At 31.6% G+C, this 22,710-nt stretch overlaps 1 protein-coding gene across 1 annotated transcript; it reads right to left on the minus strand.

Moving 5' to 3' along the window:
- Window positions 1-242: 242 nt before the first annotated feature.
- LOC124934804 (structural maintenance of chromosomes protein 1A-like) lies at window positions 243-1,706 on the minus strand. Its single transcript, XM_047475306.1, has 3 exons — window positions 786-1,706; window positions 360-421; window positions 243-246 (listed from the first exon to the last, which is right to left on the minus strand). Exons 1-3 carry the CDS (start codon window positions 1,704-1,706, stop codon window positions 243-245), a joined length of 987 nt encoding a protein of 328 aa, XP_047331262.1.
- Window positions 1,707-22,710: the final 21,004 nt, after the last annotated feature.

Consider the following 22,710-nt stretch of genomic DNA (forward strand, 5'->3'; position numbering starts at 1 on the left):
TGCTATGAGAGATAAGGCTTTAGGAATCTGTCGATGATTCATTCTTGATACAAGTAGACTTCTTCTTTCTCTTTTGATATTGCTTCTTTAAAACTCTATAAAAAAAATATAAATAATGACAGTTTTAAACATAGCTTCTCAGATTATTTTGTGAAGTGCAGGCTTCACATGGCAACATATACAAATTATTTGATTAAGACTAAAAATGTTGAGACATATTGTTTGCAATTAGCTAATACCTATCAGCTAAGAAATAAAGTAGACAAGTTGAAATACTAGTTCTGTAATACAGAACCTCACACTACTTTATCATTATCAACTTGAAATATTAGAAACACAGTATTAATGAAACTCGTTACCTTCCAGATTTATCGGATGAATTTTTGGATAAAGTGATCGCAACGATTTGGTTGTTTGTTTCCTGAATATTAACAAAACAGAATATTGTCAGTTACAAACAGAACTTCGTTGTCAATATGATTGTCAATATGCCAAGATGAGAAAACACTACACTAAAGTTATATCATGAACTAAGTTAGTTCTTCTGTCATCCATTAATGAAAACAGAAATAACTTAAAATCAGTTATAAACTACCATAAGAGAGATTCAAAGTGATAATACCTTAAAAGCTAAAACTATACAAAACACTAAATGGCATGGTTAAGTACACATTTATGTTTTGTTTGATAGTTAATATAGTTGGTATTAAGCCTATAACACATTGTTTCAGTTTTTTCAAATGATTAAGATCATCAACTGAAGATGAAGGGATAAAGGGATTTACATGAATGGAGACATCACTGCAATCTTTCTTGACCCTGTGAGATTCCGAGTTTGAATCAGGGAAAGATGCAGGGCGTTTTTTCTCACCAGTCTTTTTCTGTAGCAACTTGGAAACTCGTTCCATAAGGGGCTTGACTGGAAACAATAATTGATGTCCTCGATCAACAATGCATTTGATAACAGTTTGCAAGGCGATTAGTTCCTCCTCTGCAGTAGTACTGTTATCTAAATTGGCAAGTTCTGTCATGTTCTCTTTCACTTTCTCAACTGTGATATGTGAAGTCAACTGTTGCTCTTTTAACTCAAGATCCCTCCTTTGTTCATGAAGACGATTCCTTTCCATTTCAACTTCCTTAGCATGGTGTTCTACAGATTCTCGAGTCCTGTCAATTTCTTTCAACTTCTCCTCAAGTTCCTCTTGTTTAAGTCCAAGCTCTTTCATTTGCAGATCTAACATTTCCTTGTCCAACTTAAAATACTTCTCTTTCAAATGGAATTCCTTAAGAGATCGATTGAAGGAGGCTTCAAGAGAATCAAGTTCTTTACCTCTGATTTTGTTTGCCTCTCCTGACTCCTCATGCAGTTTTTGGATCTCATCAAGCCTTTTGAAGCGATCATTAAGTACTCTCTCCTTAAGATCCAAATCGTCAGCTTGCTTCTCCCTCTGCAGCAATTTATCCAAACGGGAATCCACCGACTTCCTTAACAACTCAACTTCTTCCTTACTTTCTTCAATGGACTTACGGGTCTTATTCAAACCATCTTCTCTTGTCCGGAGATCAATTATAGCTTCATCAAATGCCTTTTCTGAATAATCTAAATTTTCTTCAAGATCATTCCACGCAAGATTAATAAGTTTTATTTTACTAACACAGGTTCTCTTCAAACCCACGAGTGCTGATACCTTCTCAGACGAAGTCATGATTACCTATAATAAGAGCAGTTTGTTTCTTTACTAACATAACGCTATAACAGTGACTATGAGATTGAGACAAACAGTTGAGAAAAAGAAACAATGCTTTATATAGAATGGTTTCCAGAAACTCACTCAGTAAATAGATCAAAATGATCGGTAGACCGGTGGACGGAGCTTGAGCTATGAAGAACTGAAGAAGAAGAAAACTTGAAGGGAAAGATGTGAGCTTTGATGAAGATTTGCTTGTTCTACCATTATCAGTTCGACTTGGAAAACCCTACTTTCTCCATCCATGCATGTCTTCTTAATACTTAATAGTTTCCTCGGTTCCTCTTACTCATCATCATCTTACATACACTAGGCCTGCTACAAGTTATTGTATTAATTACCTGTCTTTTCATAATATATTGTATGTATAATAAGATTATTTGTTTTTTTTTTGTTTGAAAATAATTTATAATTCAATTATATATTTTTTTTATAAATTGTGAAAATGTTATGAGATAAAGTTGTTGATTAAACTTAAGCTTTGCCAAAAACAAAAAAAAAAAATTGTATATTTTGAATATATGCTGTAATGACATTACTCAATTTATCTTTTCTATTTCGGATTCTCCAAACCATTTCTTTCCTTTTAATTTTAAGAACAGATTCAGTTAGATTCAATCGACCTGACCAATTATTTGAATTTGTCTTGTACTGTTCACTTGAGACATTCACATCTTTTAAGTTAATAGACTAACAAAATATTAACTATTTTCTTTAGTAAGATTACTAACAAGTCATTAGTGCAAGTTTTAGCCAAAAAAATAATTACCATAGTAATTGTGTGCTTTAGAGCATACTTTTTTAATAAACTAAAATTTATTGTAACGCTTGAAAAAATAAAATTCGGTGTATTAAATATTTTACGCGAAGATATATTTTATGTTAATAATTAATTAATTTAAGGAAATGTTTAATCAAATTTAGGTAAACTATTATTTTAAAATTTTAATTTAATAATCAAAATATCATAATTTACTCCCTTTGAATCTCGTATAAGAGATAAGTGACTGAAATGATAATGTATTTTGAATATATTCTTGTTTCATGCGTATTTGTTGATAGACCGATTGTAACAATCGAGCTTGAAGAAGAATGAATTTCCATGAAATTCATCGAGTAAATCTTCAACCAAAGGTATTGGATATTTGTATTGTGTTGTTTTCAAGTTCAATTTTCTATAATCAACGGACATCCGCCAAGAAATGATATTTTTTCTGCACTTAACACCAGTAGTGAGGAATATACGATATTACTATCTCATATAATGCTTTTGTCCAACATTCTTCGATTAATTTCTCAATCTCATTTTTCTATAGTGAAGGATATCGATAGGGCCATTGGATTTGTGCTTTTTTAAGTTGTATTTTATGATATTCTGTTAGGGTCTAAAATCAAGGCCTCGGTCCTAGAATAAATTCCAGCAACCTTTCTCGGCACCCGGTCTCGGTCCTATGGTGCAATGGGCCAGATTTCTGTTTTGTTGTTTTATTATTTTGTTTTACTTTCCTTTTCTACTTTACAAACCAAATTCTGTTATTTTCTAGTTATTGTTGTAACCGAATATTTTGGGGCAAGACATCACCTATATAAGGATGATCTTTCTTCCCCAAGGACCCATGAATAAAATGATGAAGATGTGACTTCGCCCCTATTCGTCTATTATTATTATTATGGACTGTTTGGTATAGACCAACAGTAATTCTCTTCGCACCCTTGATTCTTCTATCCCTTCCCCCCAAATTCTCTATCGAAAACCTTCCGCTGCCCTTTGATTGTAGAATTTCCATCGGTCTTATAGATCAAGAACGTGATTCTTGAACCCAAAACACATCTTACGAAACAAGTCGTAACATTCTTGGTATCAGAGCAAGACGATTCTCAAATGAAAGAAACCAGATAGCAGCAAAGATGGATGATCTTAAGACTCTACTCGAAGGGCTGACCCAACAATATGCCTCCATGAATGCTGCCCTACAACAACATATGACCGAACAGGCTGCCTTGCACAATGCTTTTCTGCCAAATATGAACAGAAGGTATGCTGCTGGAAAAAGCTTGACAGCCATTGAAAAAGGTGCGTTTAATAATGGCCAAGATCCCGGCACCCGACCCTATAATATTGCTTCTTGCTACCTTTCTCCAACCCGGCTCACAAATATTGATATTCCTGAATTTGATGGGACTGATTTGGAGGGCTGTCTCTTATTTGCCGAGCAAATCTTTAGGGAAAGCAAGACGAATGATGCCACAAAGCTGGACATTGTCCGCACTCACTTCTCAAAAGATGCAAGAACGTGGCATGAATCATATTTACGGAATCGCAACCATATGGAAGCATTGACGTGACATAAATTCAAGAAAGATCTCTTGCTGCGATTCGGTCGCAGGCCCTTGTACAATGTCAAACCGCCGCTGCTGCCCAAACCATGCATTGATAACACGGTCTGGCCGAGCACAAAATGGGAGCTCAATTATAGGTGCAAATCCAGATTGTTCATGGCCCCGTTTAATCATCAAGAAGTTCAAGAAAGCGTTCAAGAACCCGTCCAAGAATCAGATTTTTATGATCCACCTTTGGTGCTTGAGACAAGGGACGAACATGTCGTTATCTTGCACACTTTCTCGGTCCAGCAAGATGCCCCTCGGTCGCGGGTCAACATAATACAAGGCAGCCAGCTAGAAAAGGCCTTGGAAAATCATAATGTTGCTGCCACGGTACAAATAATCAGTAAAAACGAATGCCAAAGTGTTTCACTTGTTTTGGAAGACGCTCCTAAAAATTTCCAAAAAATAATCAAAGGGCTCACCCAGCAACCCAACAACCGAACACCAGCCAGGAAGGTAGTCGGAAGACATGGCTATGTTGTTGCGCATGTGTTGCTGGTCTGGATAAAGGACTGGGCTTGGTTATTTGAAGACATTCTAGAGTATGCCCGGAAGAAAGATGGCCCTTTTGCTGCACTTGGCGTGCTGGGCCGAAGGAAGGACTGGTCGTGGAGCAGGAAGACCGAAGGCTTCTAAGAAATGCGGTCCTAAAACTCCGACACTTGCTGGACTTGCTGAAGTCCGACCGAATTCTTTGAAATATTCAGCATGCGCATTAGAGGCTCGGTAGACTCGGCAGACCACGGTCTTTTTCGTCGAGGGCGACGAATTTCGAAGGGGGAGATAATGTTAGGGTCTAAAATCAAGGCCTCGGTCCTAGAATAAATTCTAGCAACCTTTCTCGGCACCCGGTCTCGGTCCTATGGTGCAATGGGCCAGATTTCTGTTTTGTTGTTTTATTATTTTGTTTTACTTTCCTTTTCTACTTTACAAACCGAATTCTGTTATTTTCTAGTTATTGTTGTAACCGAATATTTTGGGGCAAGACATCACCTATATAAGGATGATCTTTCTTCCCCAAGGACCCATGAATAGAATGATGAAGATGTGACTTCGCCCCTATTCGTCTATTATTATTATTATGGACTGTTTGGTATAGACCAACAGTAATTCTCTTCGCACCCTTGCTTCTTCTATCCCTTCCCCCCAAATTCTCTATCGAAAACCTTCCGCTGCCCTTTGATTGTAGAATTTCCACCGGTCTTATAGATCAAGAACGTGATTCTTGAACCCAAAACACATCTTACGAAACAAGTCGTAACATATTCCTTTCTTTCTAGAGGCTCTATAGTAGGCTTCTCAAATAAGTTTGTATAGTTTCTTAATAATTGATTCAAATCTTCTTCCTTTAAATTTTCAATTGTTTGAATCTTGATTGAATTTATGTTGTTGTTGATATTGGTGTTGTCATTGCTTGTACCATTGATGTCATCCCACCTTTTTTTTAGCAATATCATAAAATGTTCATAGTTCATCACTTTATTTTGAATTCTTGATAACCTTATAGTTTGTGTTATTGACCTCCTCTTGAGAAAATTATAATAAGAGTTTTGAAATTCCATTAATTTCCCTTAGATTGTCAATCATTCAATACCAAGTATCATATTGTAACACACAAGGTTAATGCATTTATATTTCCCTTAAATTTCAGACCTTGAATATTTCAAATTAGATCACAACATATTGATTGTGAATAGAAAACCATTTGCAATGGTGACATCAATATCTTTTTGTAGGTGATAATGACCAAGATATGATTTTTTTTATGGTTAAGAAGTTATGTATGCTGTCCGAGTCAACTATTATGAGAATCAAAAATATGCCAATAAAACATGTTAATCTCATGGTTTGAAATTTATTTATGGTGATGGTATGTAATGAACTTTCATAATCTCACAAGTTTAATTCGACTTCCAATATTGTTGTATTTTGTTCTCTCTTTTTTATTGTCCAAAACATAAACAACAACTTGACAGTTATGGCCTTTTACAAATTAATTCATCACAATTATAACATAAACCTTTAATTTTTTTTTATCTTCCCTTGTTTTATCATCTAATCTTCTCCACTGTTTTCATATATGATCGGTTAACTTAAAATTTTTCGTCTTATCCTTCTGTCTAACCTTTGTTTGAAATTGTGGCAATGGTAGTAATGGACTGCCCATTTATTGTACATGCAACCCTTCTGTTGTATTGCGGCATTCATGACTTTTCCGCCAATCCCCTAGCTCGTTGAAGTCTCATTGGCTCCAACAATCTTATTGATTTAACAATTTCTTCATCTAAAGTGTTAAAGGTAGGCCTTAATTTTATTATCCATTAATATTTGCAATAGACGATCAAGTATTTCTTCAAATTTGTGGTTTTGGTTCTTAGTACAACTAAGTTGCCTTATCTTGTAAAGATCATTAACGTGATCATCATAATAATTGGGATCAAATCTTTTTCTTATATCTATTTTAAGTCTTTCCCATGTTTATAAACATGTTAGGATGATTTCCAAATTATTATATCAACGTCTCGATCATGTTTGATCCAACTGAAATTTAAAATAATGGATTTGAATTTGGATTTTAAAAGTTGTTATAGAGTTGTAATGATGTTCTTGTTTTGGTTGTGTTCGACTATGTTCATCATTTCAAAGTTGTTGGAACAAGAGGCCATGAGATGGCCTAATTCAAAATATCACACAATTTGACCTAAAATGATTTTAAGAAATTGATTTTTGTAGATATCGATTGATCGTGATTAGGGTTAGAGATTAATCCCCACAATCATATGAGTTGGTTGTAACTTATAGATCATGATTTCTTGATCTGTATTAAAAGATATAAGACCTGTTCTGCATAATTCAAATACATTCAGTCCTCTTGGACCAATACAAAGAACCGAGGTTCTTAGCTTGGGATCGAGACCAAAGACCAATGTTCTTAAGTTAGGACTGAGACCAATGACTAATGTTCTTGAGTTAGGACCGAACTCGAGGACCAGTGTTTTAGCCTAGGACCGAGAAATCCGACCGAGTTTTCTAACCTAGGACCGAGCACTCCCTTTATCCTAGGACCAAGTTTTCTAACCTAAAATTGAACACTCCCTTTAGCCTATGAACGATTTTTCAAGCCCTCCCTTTAACTTATGACCAAATTTTCTACCTAGGATTGAGTTCTCTTTTAACCTAAGATCGAGGACCCCTTAACCTAGGTCCGAGTTTGAGATCGAGCCTCCCGAATCTAGGACTAAGACCTTCAGATCCATGGACCAACGCTCCCGAGCCCTAATCCAGACCACCCCGGTCTAGACCGAGCCCATATCGGTATAACCGGACCCAAACCTATGACTCCAATCCTAAGGCCTATTTGGTTCCACTTTTTAAAATCCAAAATTATTTTTGTAATTTTGGAACCCCGATCCATATTCAAATAATCCTAAAAGGTCAAAAAATGATATTTAAATATTTTTGGGATATTTCCTAAACAAATATTTTGGCTAAGACCCCGTTTGTAATTTATTTTTAAATTCTAATACTTTTCTGATATTTTTCAGGATTTTTTTACTTAATCTTATATCAACACAATTGCAGGTACGCCCTTTTAAAAATAATTTTGTAAAATTATTTACGTAATTTAAATCATCCTCGTTTAGGACCCCCAGGCTACTAATTAAAAGAAATAAAATGTTATAAATAAATTTTGTAATAGCTAGACTTTTATTTAAAAAATAAAATTTTCCTTTGACAAGTGCAGAGGACATACCGTGAAAGCTCTTTCCCGAGTGTAACCAAAAACCGAACCTCTTATAGAAATTCTAGTATAAAATACGTTTATACACGTGCCTTTTACTGATTTTTCTAAAATTATTTGGCAACTCTGTTTTTAAATAAATAATCTTTTAAATTAATTGTATTTGATTAATTTAAACCGGGTTTTAATCAAATTATTATTTAATCTCCAGATTATTAAAATTTGAATAAAATTAATTATTTTAATATAATAAATTTTTAAAACTCCTAGGTATTTTCAAAATCTTTTAAAATAATATTTATTTTTATATGGTCACGAATTGAGAAACAGGACAAAATGAAAAACAAAATAGCTAGAGCAAATAAAATATTGGTTGTCAGATCCGCCAACAAAACAAATTAAAATAGAGAGGATGAAGATCCAAAGGTAGAGTTGCCAAAGATGAATGTATTTTCTGTCGTGAGAATATCATTGGAATATTAATTGCCCAAAGTTGATGAAGAAAGAGAAAAATTCTGAAATGCAAATATTGCAGAAAACAAAGGTGATGCAGATTCAGAATACTCATTTCAATGTTAGACACAACACCACATCCTAACGCGCAGATATTGGACTCAATCTGCACTTATCATATGACACCAATTCGAGAGTGATTCTTTGACTTTAAAAAATTAGATGTTAGAGTTTTTTTTTGAGAAATGACTTGCATCATTATTTCAAAAGATCTGAAAAAGGGTAAAAGGAGTACAAGAGCTGAAATTGAGCTTACAACAATTTGCTCAAAGTCAACACACGATGACCATGAGGAATCCACAGTTGGCCTAAGAAATACACACAGTCATGAAATCAATGTACAAAAGTGAATAAGGAATGAAACTAGCAATCAATCAACTAAAACAAGACGATAAGAGTTGATTTCCTCAAACTCATCTCTATTGTCTTTGCCATTGTTCTTTCTTTCATTCTTTCTTGTCACCCTTAGATGGTAGAGTTGTTTACGTGGAAATGATAATACATGTAAAATAAAAAGGATAGGTTCAAATATGTTGAGAAATGATGATGGATCCACCAGAATTATTAGAGATGTTCGGTACATATCAAATATGAAAAAGAATCTCATTTCTTTAAGGGGTTTGAAGTAAAAAATCCTACACGTGAGAATGGAAAATGGAATTCTAAAATAATCTATGGAACAATAGTGATGTTGAAAAAAATCAAGAAAAATAATAATATGTATTACTGTTATGGTAGTACAGTTAATGAGACAGTAGTACATGTATCAACTTCTGGGAATAGTGAAGAATTAGAGGCAACAAATCTATGACATATGCGATTGGACATGCTGATGAGAAATCTATACAAACTCTTGTTAAGCACGGAGTGTTGAAAGGTACAAAAATTTGTAAATTAGATTTTGTAAACATTGTGTTCAAGGAAAATTAAGGCGAGTAAAATTTTGCACTGTTATCCATAACACCAAGGGTATTTTAGACTATGTGCACTTAGACGTCGTCTAACTACATCAGACTTGGTCTAAAGTAGTGCGCGAATAGACGTCGTCTAACTTCATCAGACTGTCTGAAGAAGTGCGTAAGCAGACGCCTTGCTTCAGCAACAGAAGTGTTCGCCTATCTGATCATCCGTCTGCCTAGCCTGCTTATCAAATTGTAACCGCTCAAGTGCCACGTACTCAATATTCCCCAGTACGTTTTTGTACCTTCCCGTACATCACATTCCAGCGAATATTCTCTAGTACAATTCGATACGCCACGATCCAAAAAATATATTCTTGTGTACTTTCCCGTACACCTAGCGTACATCCAACGAATAACTGACACGTTTCAAAGAAGAAGATTCGATCGTTGCTGAGTCTCTAGTATAAAAGGTGATCCAAGGACAACGACGAATCTCTATGAGCTCTCTAATTCTCTCGAACTCCTTAAAAGTTAGCACACATGTGAATCTCCCCAGCTTACGCGTTAATTGCTTACTTGTTTACCCAATTATCCATCTACTGTCATTTCTGTGTGAAATCTCAGTATTGTAAGTTCAACAGAGGTTGTTTTGTTCAACAAAGAGTTAACTAGGAGTTTAGAAATAGGCGGTTGTTAAGTCTTGTATTTTCTGACCGGATTTGTGTAGTGTTCTATATCAATCAAAGTCTTCTAGTGAATATCCTTCTAGAAACAGAATAATGGGTAACGTATGAGTTTTTATTTCTGAATATCCATAAAAACTCTTTGTGTTATTTCCTTTCCGCTCCTTGCATTCATTAATCTGACGCTTCAAATCCAACAAGCAGTTCCGCCCTTGAATTCGTTCAAGAGCTTGCAAAAATTTGCGAAGAATAGGAACAGATTTTACCTCAAGGGTTAACATCGAAATGTAAGTTAAAAGTTGCCAACCATATTCAGACCCCCGTCTCTATAGTTGACACCGATCCTAACAAGGAAAATTAAGGCGAGTAAAATTTTGCACTATTATCCATAACACCAAGGATATTTTGGACTATATGTACTTAGATGTCTGGTGACCTACCAAGACCCCATCTGTTGGAGGTAGACTTTATCTTGTTACTTTTGTTGATGATTTTTTCAGAAAAGTATAGGTGTTTACTATGAAGAACAAAGATAAAGTATTTGAGATTTTTCTTAAGTGAAAAACTTGAGTTGAAAACGAGACAAGAAGAAAGATCAAAATTTTATGAACTGATAACGGTGGAGAATATAAGAATAATCCATTCCAGAAATTATGCCAAGAGTGTGGCATAGTTCGACACTTCATAGTTAGAAGAATACCACATCAAAATGGAGTATCGGAACATATGAACATGAAATTGGCTGAGAAAATTCGTTGTATGTTGTCTAATGATGGGTGAGACGGGAAATTTAGGGCAAAAGTTGTGGCATACGCTCAACATTTGGTAAATCGCCTACCATTATCCACACTTGGTGGAAAGACTCCATTAGAGGTATGGTCTGGAAAACTTGCAACTGATTATGATTCTTTGCATATTTTTGGTTCTACAACATATTATAACGTAGTTGAATCAAAGTTAGATCCACGAGCAAAGAAAGCTTTATTTATGGGATTTACTAATAGAGTTAAAGGATATCACTTCTGATGTTTGAATGTAAAGAAAAATCATTATCAATAGAGATGCTACTTTTGACGATTATTCAATCTTGAATAAGGTAACACTAGACAAGATTGATTGTACTCCGCAACAGGTGAAGTTTGAGCAGATAAAGATAAACCCAACTATAAATTACTCTCCGACAATATACGAAAAGTCAGATGTGAAAGAGGTTTAGACCCAAGAAACATCACAACAATGTGAATCAATTGTTGTGAACAGACCAAGACAAACATTTGGAAGTGGGAGAGAATGGTGATAAACCCATTTTGGGTTTGGGTATAATGGAGGGTTGGAGTTGAAAAATTCATTTTAGGTTTGGGTACGGGGGACAGTTGGAGATAATCTTAATCAATGACTAAGCAGCAAAATAAACAGTCCAAGTATGGATGGCAACGGGTACCCTACTCGTTGGGTAGTGAAGTACCCATCCCCTTAACCGATTTTCATTTTACTATACAACTCCGACCCCGAACTCGCAGGTATCTCTATGTCTACCTCATCCCCAATTCGTCTGGTACCCGATCCCCGACGGGTACCCCATTACCCGATTAAAATATAAATTTTATATTTTACTAAAATCAATTTAAAACAAATATTACAAAATAACTAAACAATAAATAAATTTGAATAAGTAATATTGAAATATAAATAAAAAATAGAAGCGTTATTTTTCTATATAAGTATGTTATATATGTGGAAGAAATAAAAACTTTGTTATTACTATAATTGAAAAATAAAATATAGAGAAAATGTTGAAAAATATTTAGAGATAAAGATGAAGAATTGATAGAGAACGAATTTTTTTATAGTTGAAGAATATATGAAAACAAAAGAGTGATTAAAGAGAAATATCTTTTTTATAATAAAAAAAAATTTAGAAAATTGTAAAGTGTGGGAAATAGTGAAGTGTGGGTAGGAGTATAGTGTGTAGGTAAACCAGTCGAGTTGGCCGAGTATCATACTACTCGAACTCGACTCGAATTGCATTATAAATACTCGAATTCGATATAGTATCAAAATTTATACTCGAACTAGGCTCGATTACAATTCGAGCTACTCGAGCTCGAAAACTCTTAAATTTTATTAATTAAAATTATATTTACCACTAAATAATATCTCTCAAACATAATATAATATATATTTCACAAACTACTCATATATAATCACAACATTATTTAAAAATACAAAATATAAATATCATCACATAATTTAAAGATAATCATTCAATCACAAACATCTCATTTAGAAATTACAAACTAAATTAAATATTAAAAAAAAATTCATCACTAATATTACAAGTTTGGCAATATGATGCACTAGTCATATAATGATCTTCAAATTCTACAATATTCAAAATATGAAATAGCGAATAATAAACAAGCTACTTCGTTAATAGTACAATCCATAAAATATATGTTTTAAAGTCTTTTAATGGAGAAAAAATCTGAAAGTTGACGAATGATGAAGGAGAAGAAAGAGAGGGGTTTAACCGTTTCAAAATAGAAGGAGAAAAGAGAGAAGGGTCGACCATTTAGAAATGGAATGAGAAGAAAGAGAGAGATGAGTTTGACTGTTTGAGAATGTTAGAAGTAAAAATGGGAATGAAATGAGAAGAAAGAGATGAGTTTGATTGTTTGAGAATGGAAGAAAGATTGAGATTTAGTGTTTAAGAAGGAAAGTCATAGGTTTTTTTGGTTATATATTTATATAGAATATAATATAATATAATACATATATATAATATATAAACATATATATATATATATATATATATATATATATATATATATATATATATATATATATATATATATATATATATATATATATATAAAGCTACTCGAACAACATATATAAAGCTCAAGCTCGATTTCATAATCGAGCTACTCGAACTCAACTCGAGTTTGGTCAAACCGAGATCGAGCCGAGCTTTGACCGAGCTACTCATGAGCTACTCACGAGCAGTGGATAATAGAAAAATAAATTATGTAATTATTAAGAAGTGAATAATAATGATAATGTGAAAGGTCACATTAATACTTAGCAAAAAAACAAATAATTATATATATTAATATTAATATAGTGAGGTATCGAGTATTGGGTTTGGTTTCGCACACTCCTCATCTTTGACTCGTACCAGATCGGGTACCTTCTTTCCACCGTATGCCCGACTCCGATCCAAATCCAATTTAAAATATCTGAACCCGGCCATCGGATACCCACATATATCAAAAATATGGGTGCTCAATGTCATCCTTAAGTTCTTAAGCTTCGTTTGGTATTTTTCATCTCTTTCTTTTTTCTTTATCCAATTTCTTCTTCTTCCATTCAAAATTTAACAATTTATATCCATTATATAATAGTAAACTCGGCCCATTAAATTCATCTTCATCACTTCTCATCTTCAACTAACAGAAATCTATTATATCAATGACTCATCTTTAATCATACTAGGTAATCAATGCTTCATGGTTATTTTTTATTTTTACTTTATAACTTATTTTTATCATCTTAACCACAACAAAGTTATCATATTTTTCAATAAAGTAATTTTAATATTTAATATATTTAAAGATAATAAATATATAAATTTTCACATTTTAATCAGGTAATGAGATGTTACGGACTCTACAAATTGAGAATAGTGATAAAAATAAAAATATCTATTAAGATTTAAGATTTGGTAGTAAAATAAAATTTGGATTCAGGGACTGAAAATGCACTACCAACGGAGGATAGGTTGTATGTTAACCTCTCTAGTCGTGGGATAATGCTAACTTTGTAAATTTAACAACAATAAATATAAATTTATTGAGAAATTTTAATAAAGTATTTGTGGTGACTAGTGAGTACTTGATAAACACCTTCACGAACTATTAAGATGTTTTTATAGTTTTTTCCTTCCCTTGTATTTGTTTTGGCTTCAATATCCATTATGGATCAGAAATTTGAATTAACACGAGCAATATTAACCAAATTTAGATAGAATTCTAAAGAAAACAACTTTTAATGTAAATAACCGACTATGCTAGTAGACTCTTACAAGATACTTACTCGACAACAATCCACTAACTAAATTAGGAGTTCAAATAACATATAGTTTAAAGCCCTAAAATCTTCCCATCTTCTCCCTCCCTAATCTAATTATACATAGAACAAATATAACCCTAGAAATCTGCACGCCTTTTTTTATGAACCGGAACGATTCAATAATCAGATATTCTTTCACTCCTTCCCCTTTTTCTCAGACATGATTTAGTATCTCTCGTTCTCGTCTTTTCCACTTTCTCTTTCTTATGTCTTCTCCATCAGCAACCACATGCAACGGGGCTTTGTTTTTTCATTTACTTCTTTTTTTCAGCTCATTTCTTCCACCACCATTCAAAATTAAACTCAACCATCTACTTTCATTAAATAATTGTGGACTCGCCTAATATAATAGTACTGTACACAAATATTTTTTAATATTTTGTTATTAGCTAACAAATTTAAAAATTATAAATGAAATGAATTAAAAAAAAAATGTATAATTGTGAGTATGTCACATAATTTTCATTGTTTTATTACCATCTAAATCTAGCTCACACTAGCCTCGTTATTATTTAAGAATCAAGATTATACTAGTCACTTTTTTTTGGCCTAATATAATGAGTGTACACAAATATTTTTTAATATTTTGTTAGCTAAAAAATTCAAAATTTATAAATTAAATGAATTAGAAAAATGAATAACTTTGTATGTATGTCACATGATTTTCATTGTTTTATGACCTTCTAAATCTTGCTAACACTAGCCTCATTATTGTTTAAGAATCGAATATTTTTTTTGGAAATTAAAAGAGTACAAGAATGACATCCTACATCCATGGTCAAAATGCGACCAACACATAGCTCACATATACATTTAATCAGACGCAAAACTTGTCGTTTGACGTACTCAAACTCGGGACCTCGGAGCATTAAAATATTCACAACGCTAAACTATAAGAGAAATATTATAATAAAATATAAATGAGGTTGAATTTTACTCATGATGAGATTTTGCAATCAAAATTATATCATGAACATTTACTCATTATACATTTGCTTTAAGGAGAGTTATCGACATAACATCATATCTTATAGATATCCATGTTTCAAACAATCTTTCTTATACTACCCACATTTTCATTCTTTTTTATAAAATTATCCACCTTCTCTATCTAAAATATTAATTAACCTTTTAATTACCCTCTCTCTTAACTATTAATTAACTTATTAATTAATGCATCTCTCAATTAACTAATTAAATATATTATATAAATATTAAAATAAAATAATACATATATTTAATTTTATAAATATAATATATATACTCTCCTTTCATTACATGATAAATTTAACTTAAATTTATAAATCTTTATTACAGATTCATATTCTTTTTTTTCTTTAACATTATTTGAATTAAATCTCAATTAATTCATTTATAATATTATTGATCAATTATATAATTTAACTTATCTTATTAAAATATTATTTATTTATTTTCAGATTTATTATTATTGTTATGAATTTATTTAATAGAAGGTTAATTTAAATCATTTTAACTGGTTTTATCATCAAACAAAATCAATATTAAATATAAAAATTATTTAATAGATTAAATTCTCCCAAATAATAAATTTGTTCAAACCTTAATTCTTCAAATAACATATCATCAAACAATAATATATGTTTATAATATATTTTCACCATATTAAACAACTCAATATTTTAAAGAAAATATTTAAAATTTTAATTTATTTATTTATTTATAAATAACATATTATATTTATATATCATATTTTAATTTCTTATAAGTTGATAAATTTAAAATAAGAATAAAAAATTAATTAAACATAAATAATATGGTATTATTCTTTTTACTTGAAATATCATAATAAATTAACTTAACATTTAGTTTTCACATTTTATTACCATTGGAATTCTATATTTCAAAATTAAACAGTTGTTTTATGTTTCAGTTAAATCTGTTTTTTTAATTAAGGAGAACTAGCAACACAACAGACATCACGCCTCCGCTTCAACTCAAAAAATTCCAGATAAAATTAAATCCATAATTTTTTTTGTCTTTTAAACTGACCCTTACTACTAGACAACTTTAATGGATTAATTAATTTTGGTTGATAAACTTTCTAACACAATATTTTTAAAAAATCAAACTACATCATATAATATAAATAAAGAGAATAATGTAAGGAAAAGAGAATGAATGTATAATAAAGATTTATAAATTTATGTAAAATTTATAATGTAAAAAAATAGTATATATTATATTTATAAATTTTAATAAAATTAAAATATATATGTTATTTTATTTTAATATTTATATAATACATTTAATTAGTTAATTAGAAAAGATAAGTTAGTTAAGAATTTAGAGAAAAAAAGGAGTTTAATTAATAGTTAAGAGAGGGGGATTAATTATTGAATTAAGAGAGAGAATAATTAATTAATATTTTAGAGAGAAAGTTGGTAGTTTGAGAAAATGAATAGAAATGTGGGTAGTTTAGGAAAAATGGTTTGAAACATAGGTAGAACATGAAATAGTTAATGGTCCTTTGAGTATAATATATATTAATATAACTAGCATGTATCCCATGTATCCCGTACATTTGTACGAATAATAATATAAAAAACCGTGAAAAAAAGATTACTGTAAAAATTTGATAATATTTTTAATTTTATTTTTAACTGTTTTAAGTTTATGGGCGGGTCAACCCACAATCCGACTCAAATATCCATTTACTCTCACATTGCAGAACGATCTTTAAAACATTTGATACAGTTTAATTCTTTAACTCAATTAGTTTGACCTCTATAGTCCAATTTTTCCCCATACTACGAGTGAAAGAGAAAATGTAAAGACTATCATTAAAGTAGCTCAGACGAGACTTACTATATCCATATGAATTATGTCTCTTATCTCTATAAATATGACGAAATTCTTTCATTATTGTTCATTAATAATAGTGAAATCTATAACGCAGAGTCAAAAGAGATTAAAAATTATTCATAAACCACCGCGTTCATCAAATTTGGTATTAAATTTAAAATATAAATTGTTATTAGCCTAGTTGGTTAAAATGTTGTATATATTTTGTTGTAAATTTTTGTTATGTTGTAAGTTCCAACTATACTTATATCATTTTTAATTTTATTTTTAACCGTTTTAAATTTATAGGCGGGTCAACTCACAATCCGACTCAAGCATCCATTTACTCTCACAACCACATCTCTCAGACCCCAACAATCCTGCCACTTTAAAAATTGAGCATTATTATTATTATATATATATATATATATTTATTGAACTAGATTAAATTAATTTTAATCCAAATTAATTATATAATTTTAATTAATCTAAAATATAGGAAGTAAAATAAAAAATATAAACAAAAACAAAATATTTCTCTAAACTTCATGCCGGCATACAAAACCAAAAAATGTAACCAAAATTTTCATTATTCATTATTTAATAAATATATATTATGACTCAATTATTATATTTTTCTCTTAATTATATATATTAATATTTTTATATATATTATAAAAAAAATTATCTAGTAGATTTTATGATTATATATTTACCTTATGTATGTATTTTATATTTTTGTTATAGTCTATAAACTAAAATCATCTTTCGTGGGTCACACAAATTTTGTTTGAATTGGCCCCTGATTTTTAAGACCAATATTATACTTTGATAACAATGATAAGGGTTACCCACATTAAATCATAAATATTATTACGTCTATTGATTACTTACCAAATTTGTCAGAAATGCTTGATAGAAGCTTTTATGATATGTTGGATGAGAAAACACATTTAGTTCAATAATATAGTGCAAAACTCATTTATCAAGATAATGAGTTCGGATTTTAATGAACCAAACTATTTAAAGAAAATGAAAGAAAAATCAAAGGATGATGTATGATGAAACCATAGGGACAAAAATCAACATGAGATTTGTGTGAAAACTAAACATGAAGGAGATTAAGGCACTCCAGATAATTAGAACAAACATTTCAGCACATAAAATGTTAAACAGATATAAAGAGAAAGATGATAAAAAGTAGAGACAAAAAGATAAATACTACTCTCATTGAAGTGGGTGAAGTGGGTGAATACTACTCCAGATTGAAGGAAGAATCCAACTGTGAGTTCAGACTTTGAGTTCCCTTGGGATAAGGCTTGGGGTAACATGATTCTATCTCAAATGACAATTTTTTTAGTAGAATGTCATTTCCTAAGATAGAATAAATGCAAGAGAAAAGGAATGACATAGTTAGCAAATGTAAAATATTCTACCAAAAAGATGAAACAATAGAACATCGCCCCATTATTCAGGCTGAATATTTTGTTGCCAAATCTTTTTTTGTGGCAAGCCCCTGTTGCAGTCATTTAAACGATGCCGTTTTTCTTTTAAACTATAATTGAGTTGGTAAAAAAAATATGAAAAAAAACCGACCCGTTTGTAATCCAAATGTTTTAGAGTCTAAACAATATAATATTATAACTGCACATAAAATACCTTTTCATTATTGTTTAGAGTCTAAATTCGTCATCTAATGTTGTTGAGCTTCTCCCAAATCCTGATCTGGAATCTCAGGATGATCCTCTTCAAGAAGTGGAAGGCGTGCAACACCTCTCCCACGTCCAAAGCCACCTCCTTCAGATTCAACTGATATTCGTTTTGATACCTTAGTGTCATCCCAGCATGAGATGATTGGAAAAGATCTATGATAAGGTTGGTGTACCCTGTTTTCAACAACCCTATCGAGGTAGCATAACTGGAACAATATATTAAACATTTATTGAAAATTTAATATCTATTGAACATAAACAAAATAATACTTATATGTTAATAGAAAATTTACCATTAGAAATGTTAGAGGTCCATGAAAAAATGATCGATTATTTTTTTGCCATTTCTCGGCACATTCAACCAATCCTCTAATTGTGAACTTGCACCAGTTCAAGTTCTTTATATTATCAACGTCCATTAAAGATTTCAGAATTGTAAACCTGCATTAATATGCTATATATATAAATATTCACGAATACAAATATAAAAACAAAAGAACATAAAAATGAAAAATTCGTTTTAGGAAAGATTGTTTACCTGGCATGTGAATTTTGTGAGGTCCAAAGAAAACTTGAGACAACATAAACAACAAAATCAATTTTGAAATTGTTGTCTGCACTTCTGTTGTTTATTATTGTACATGGCATCGCATTTGATTCAGGAGCTCCCTTGTTTTGATGGAGACCCCATCTTCTCCTCCAATTCTTCAAAAAGTCATTATATACAAGGTCCTTTGAGTCGTTCCTATTGGACTCAACTATTTCAATTTCCCCTCTAGGAATGTTCAGCACACACTGTACATCTTCTTCATCAATCCGGATCTCGTCACCATTGTTTAATACAAGAGATCTCCTCACGATGTCGAAAGTGCTCACGAGATGTCTGCAAAATTGAATTGGACATTTTGAAATGCCTAGTGAAAGAATGGAACCAAAACCAATGGCCTTGATGGCTTCCTTTTGTTGGTAAGAGAGATTCTGAATAAGGTTAAAAAGGCCTTTCGGGGAGGTTCTGGTTATAAAATAAGGAACAGAAGTTTTCCTTCTTTTGAGGGGATTTGGGTTTTCAGAATCAGCAGCTGCACAAGCAATGAGAGATAAGGCTTCAGGATCTGTCGATGACTCAGCATTGATAAAAGTAAACTTCTTCTTTTCCTTTTGATATTGCTTCCTTAAAACTCTACAAAATATATATATATATATAGATATATAAATAATAGAATTATATAAATAATGACAGTTTTAAGCATAGCTTCTTAGAATATTTTGTGAAGAGCGAGCTTCATATAGCAACGTACAAATTATTTGATTAAGACTAAAAATGTTGAGACAGATTGTTTGCAATTAGCTAATAACTATCAGCTACGAAATAGAGTAGACAAGTTGAACTAGTAACTATAAATATTAGAAACACAGTATTAATGAATTACGTTACCTCCCAGATTTATCGGATGAGTTGTTGGATACTGTGATCGCGACGATTTCGTTGCTTGTTTCCTGAATATTAACAAAAACAGAACCTTGTTAGTTATAAACAAAATCTTATTAGTTACAAACAGAACTTTATTGTCAATATTATTTTCCTAAACCAAATTAGAGTTTCGTACATATAATGTTCAAAACATATCACTTTCGCAAGCTACAGAGTTTGTTTCAGACAAATAATCGTAAAGTAGGGTTACAAATCGTGAATCGTCTATTGAGAGAAAGAGGAGTGTTAGACTGCTATGTGAAACAAGGATTATAGGAGATGAAGAGACAGAACTAAAACATTTGGGTTACAAACGGGTAGGGCTTTTTTTTCAAGATTTCTTTTCTTTTTTACCAACTTAATTAAAATTTAGAAATATAACGACTCGTGATGACCGCAACAGGGCACATGGAGATTTTGCAACAAAAGAACCGGACTCCCGATTATTAGGACAATATTGACTAGGTCATGCCAAGATGAGAAAACACTCTACTAAAGTTCTATCATGAACTAAGTAAGTTCGTCTGTCATCCATTAAAGAAAACAGAAATAACTTAAAATCAGTTGTAAACTACCATAAGAGAGATTCAAAGTGATAATACCTTAAAAGCTAAAACTATACAAAACACTTAATGACATGGTTAACTACTCATTTATGTTTTCTTTGATAGTTAATATAGTTGGTATTGAGTGTTTTCAAATGATTAAGATCATTAACTGAAGATGAAGGGATAAAGAGATTTACATGAATGGAGACATCACTGCAATCTTTCTTGACCCTGTGAGCTTCCGGGTTTGAATCAAGGAAAGATCCAGGGCGTTTATTATCACCAGCCTTTTTCTGTAGCAAATTGGAAACTCGTTCCATAAGGGGCTTGACTGGAAACGATAATTGATGTCCACGAGCAACAATGCATTTGATAACAGTTTGCAAGGCAATTAGTTCCTCCTCTGCAGTAGTACTGTTATCTAAATTGGCAAGTTCGGTCAGGTTCTCTTTCACTTTCTCAACCGTGATATGTGAAGTCAACTGTTGCTCTTTTAACTCAAGATCCCTCCTTTGTTCGTGAAGACAATTCCTTTCCATTTCAACTTCCTTAACATGGTGATCTACAGATTCTCGAGTCTTGTCAATTTCTTTCAACTTCTCCTCAAGTTCCTCTTGTTTAAGTCCAAGCTCTTTCTTTTGCAGATCTAACTTTTCCTTGTCCAACTTAAAATACTTCTCTTTCAAATGGAATTCCTTAAGAGATCGATTGAAGGAGGCTTCAAGAGAATCAAGTTCTTTACCTCTGATTTTGTTTGCCTCTCCTGACTCCTCATGCAGTTTTTGGATCTCATCAAGCCTTTTGAAGCGATCATTAAGTACTCTCTCCTTAAGATCCAAATCGTCAGCTTGCTTCTCCCTCTGCAGCAATTTATCCAAACGGGAATCCACCGACTTCCTTAACAACTCAACTTCTTCCTTACTTTCTTCAATGGACTTACGGGTCTTATTCAAACCAGCTTCTCTTGTCCGGAGATCAATTATAGCTTCATCAAATGCCTTTTCTGAATAATCTAAATTTTCTTCAAGATCATTCCACGCAAGATTAATAAGTTTTATTTTACTAACACAGGTTCTCTTCAAACCCACGAGTGCTGATACCTTCTCAGACGAAGTCATGATTACCTATAATAAGAGCAGTTTGTTTCTTTACTAACATAACGCTATAACAGTGACTATGAGATTGAGACAAACAGTTGAGAAAAAGAAACAATGCTTTATATAGAATGGTTTCGAGAAACTCACTCAGTAAATAGATCAAAATGATTGGTGGACCGGTGGACGGAGCTTGAGCTATGAAGAACTGAAGAAGAAGAAGAAAACTTGAAGGGAAAGATGTGAGCTTTGATGAAGATTTGCTTGTTCTACCATTATCAGTTCGACTTGGAAAACCCTATTTTCTCCATCCATGCATGTCTTCCTTCTAGTTTCCTCGGTTCCTCCTACTCATTATCATCTTACAGTACACTAGGCCTGCTACAAGTTATTGTATTAATTAATGAATGACCTGTCTTTTCATAATATATTGTATTAATTAATGTATAATAAGATTTTTTTTTTTTTTAAAAATAACTTATAATTCAATTATATATTTTTTTATAAATTGTGAAAGTGTTAGGAGATAAAGTGGTTGATTAAACTTAAACTTAAACTTATACTTTGAAAAAAAAAAAAAATTGTAATATATTATGTAGGCAGATTTTCAAGATAGTGTATAATTTGTCCTAGTTTTATTTTACCAAAAGAATAAATGGTTCATGCTCTCATCTTCCAAATACATGAATAGAGTATTTTGATCTTTCCTTGTTTTATCATTTAATCTCCTCCACTGTTTTTTTTTTATATTTATAGAGGAAAATGTCAATTTTATCATTTAACTATAACGAAATATTCACGTATATCACTGAACTAAGTTTTGTTCGTTCATACCACTGTAGTTGAGTTTAATGTTCATCTATGTCACTACTGGACAAAAACATCCAATTCCGTTAAGTTTTTCGTTAGATAATGACACGTATAATTGATATGTTATTTTTAAAAAAAATAATATATA

The sequence above is a fragment of the Impatiens glandulifera genome, chromosome 4 (assembly GCF_907164915.1).
Source record: "Impatiens glandulifera chromosome 4, dImpGla2.1, whole genome shotgun sequence".
Taxonomy (NCBI): Eukaryota; Viridiplantae; Streptophyta; class Magnoliopsida; order Ericales; family Balsaminaceae; genus Impatiens; species Impatiens glandulifera.

Bases quoted from the DNA above. Each gene is read 5' to 3' on its own strand.
- LOC124934804 (XM_047475306.1), bottom strand. From the start codon at position 1,706: ATGACTTCGTCTGAGAAGGTATCAGCACTCGTGGGTTTGAAGAGAACC. The intron at 422-785 runs GTAAATCCCTTT...GTTAATATTCAG, and splicing joins GCAGTGATGTCTCCATTCAT to GAAACAAACAACCAAATCGT.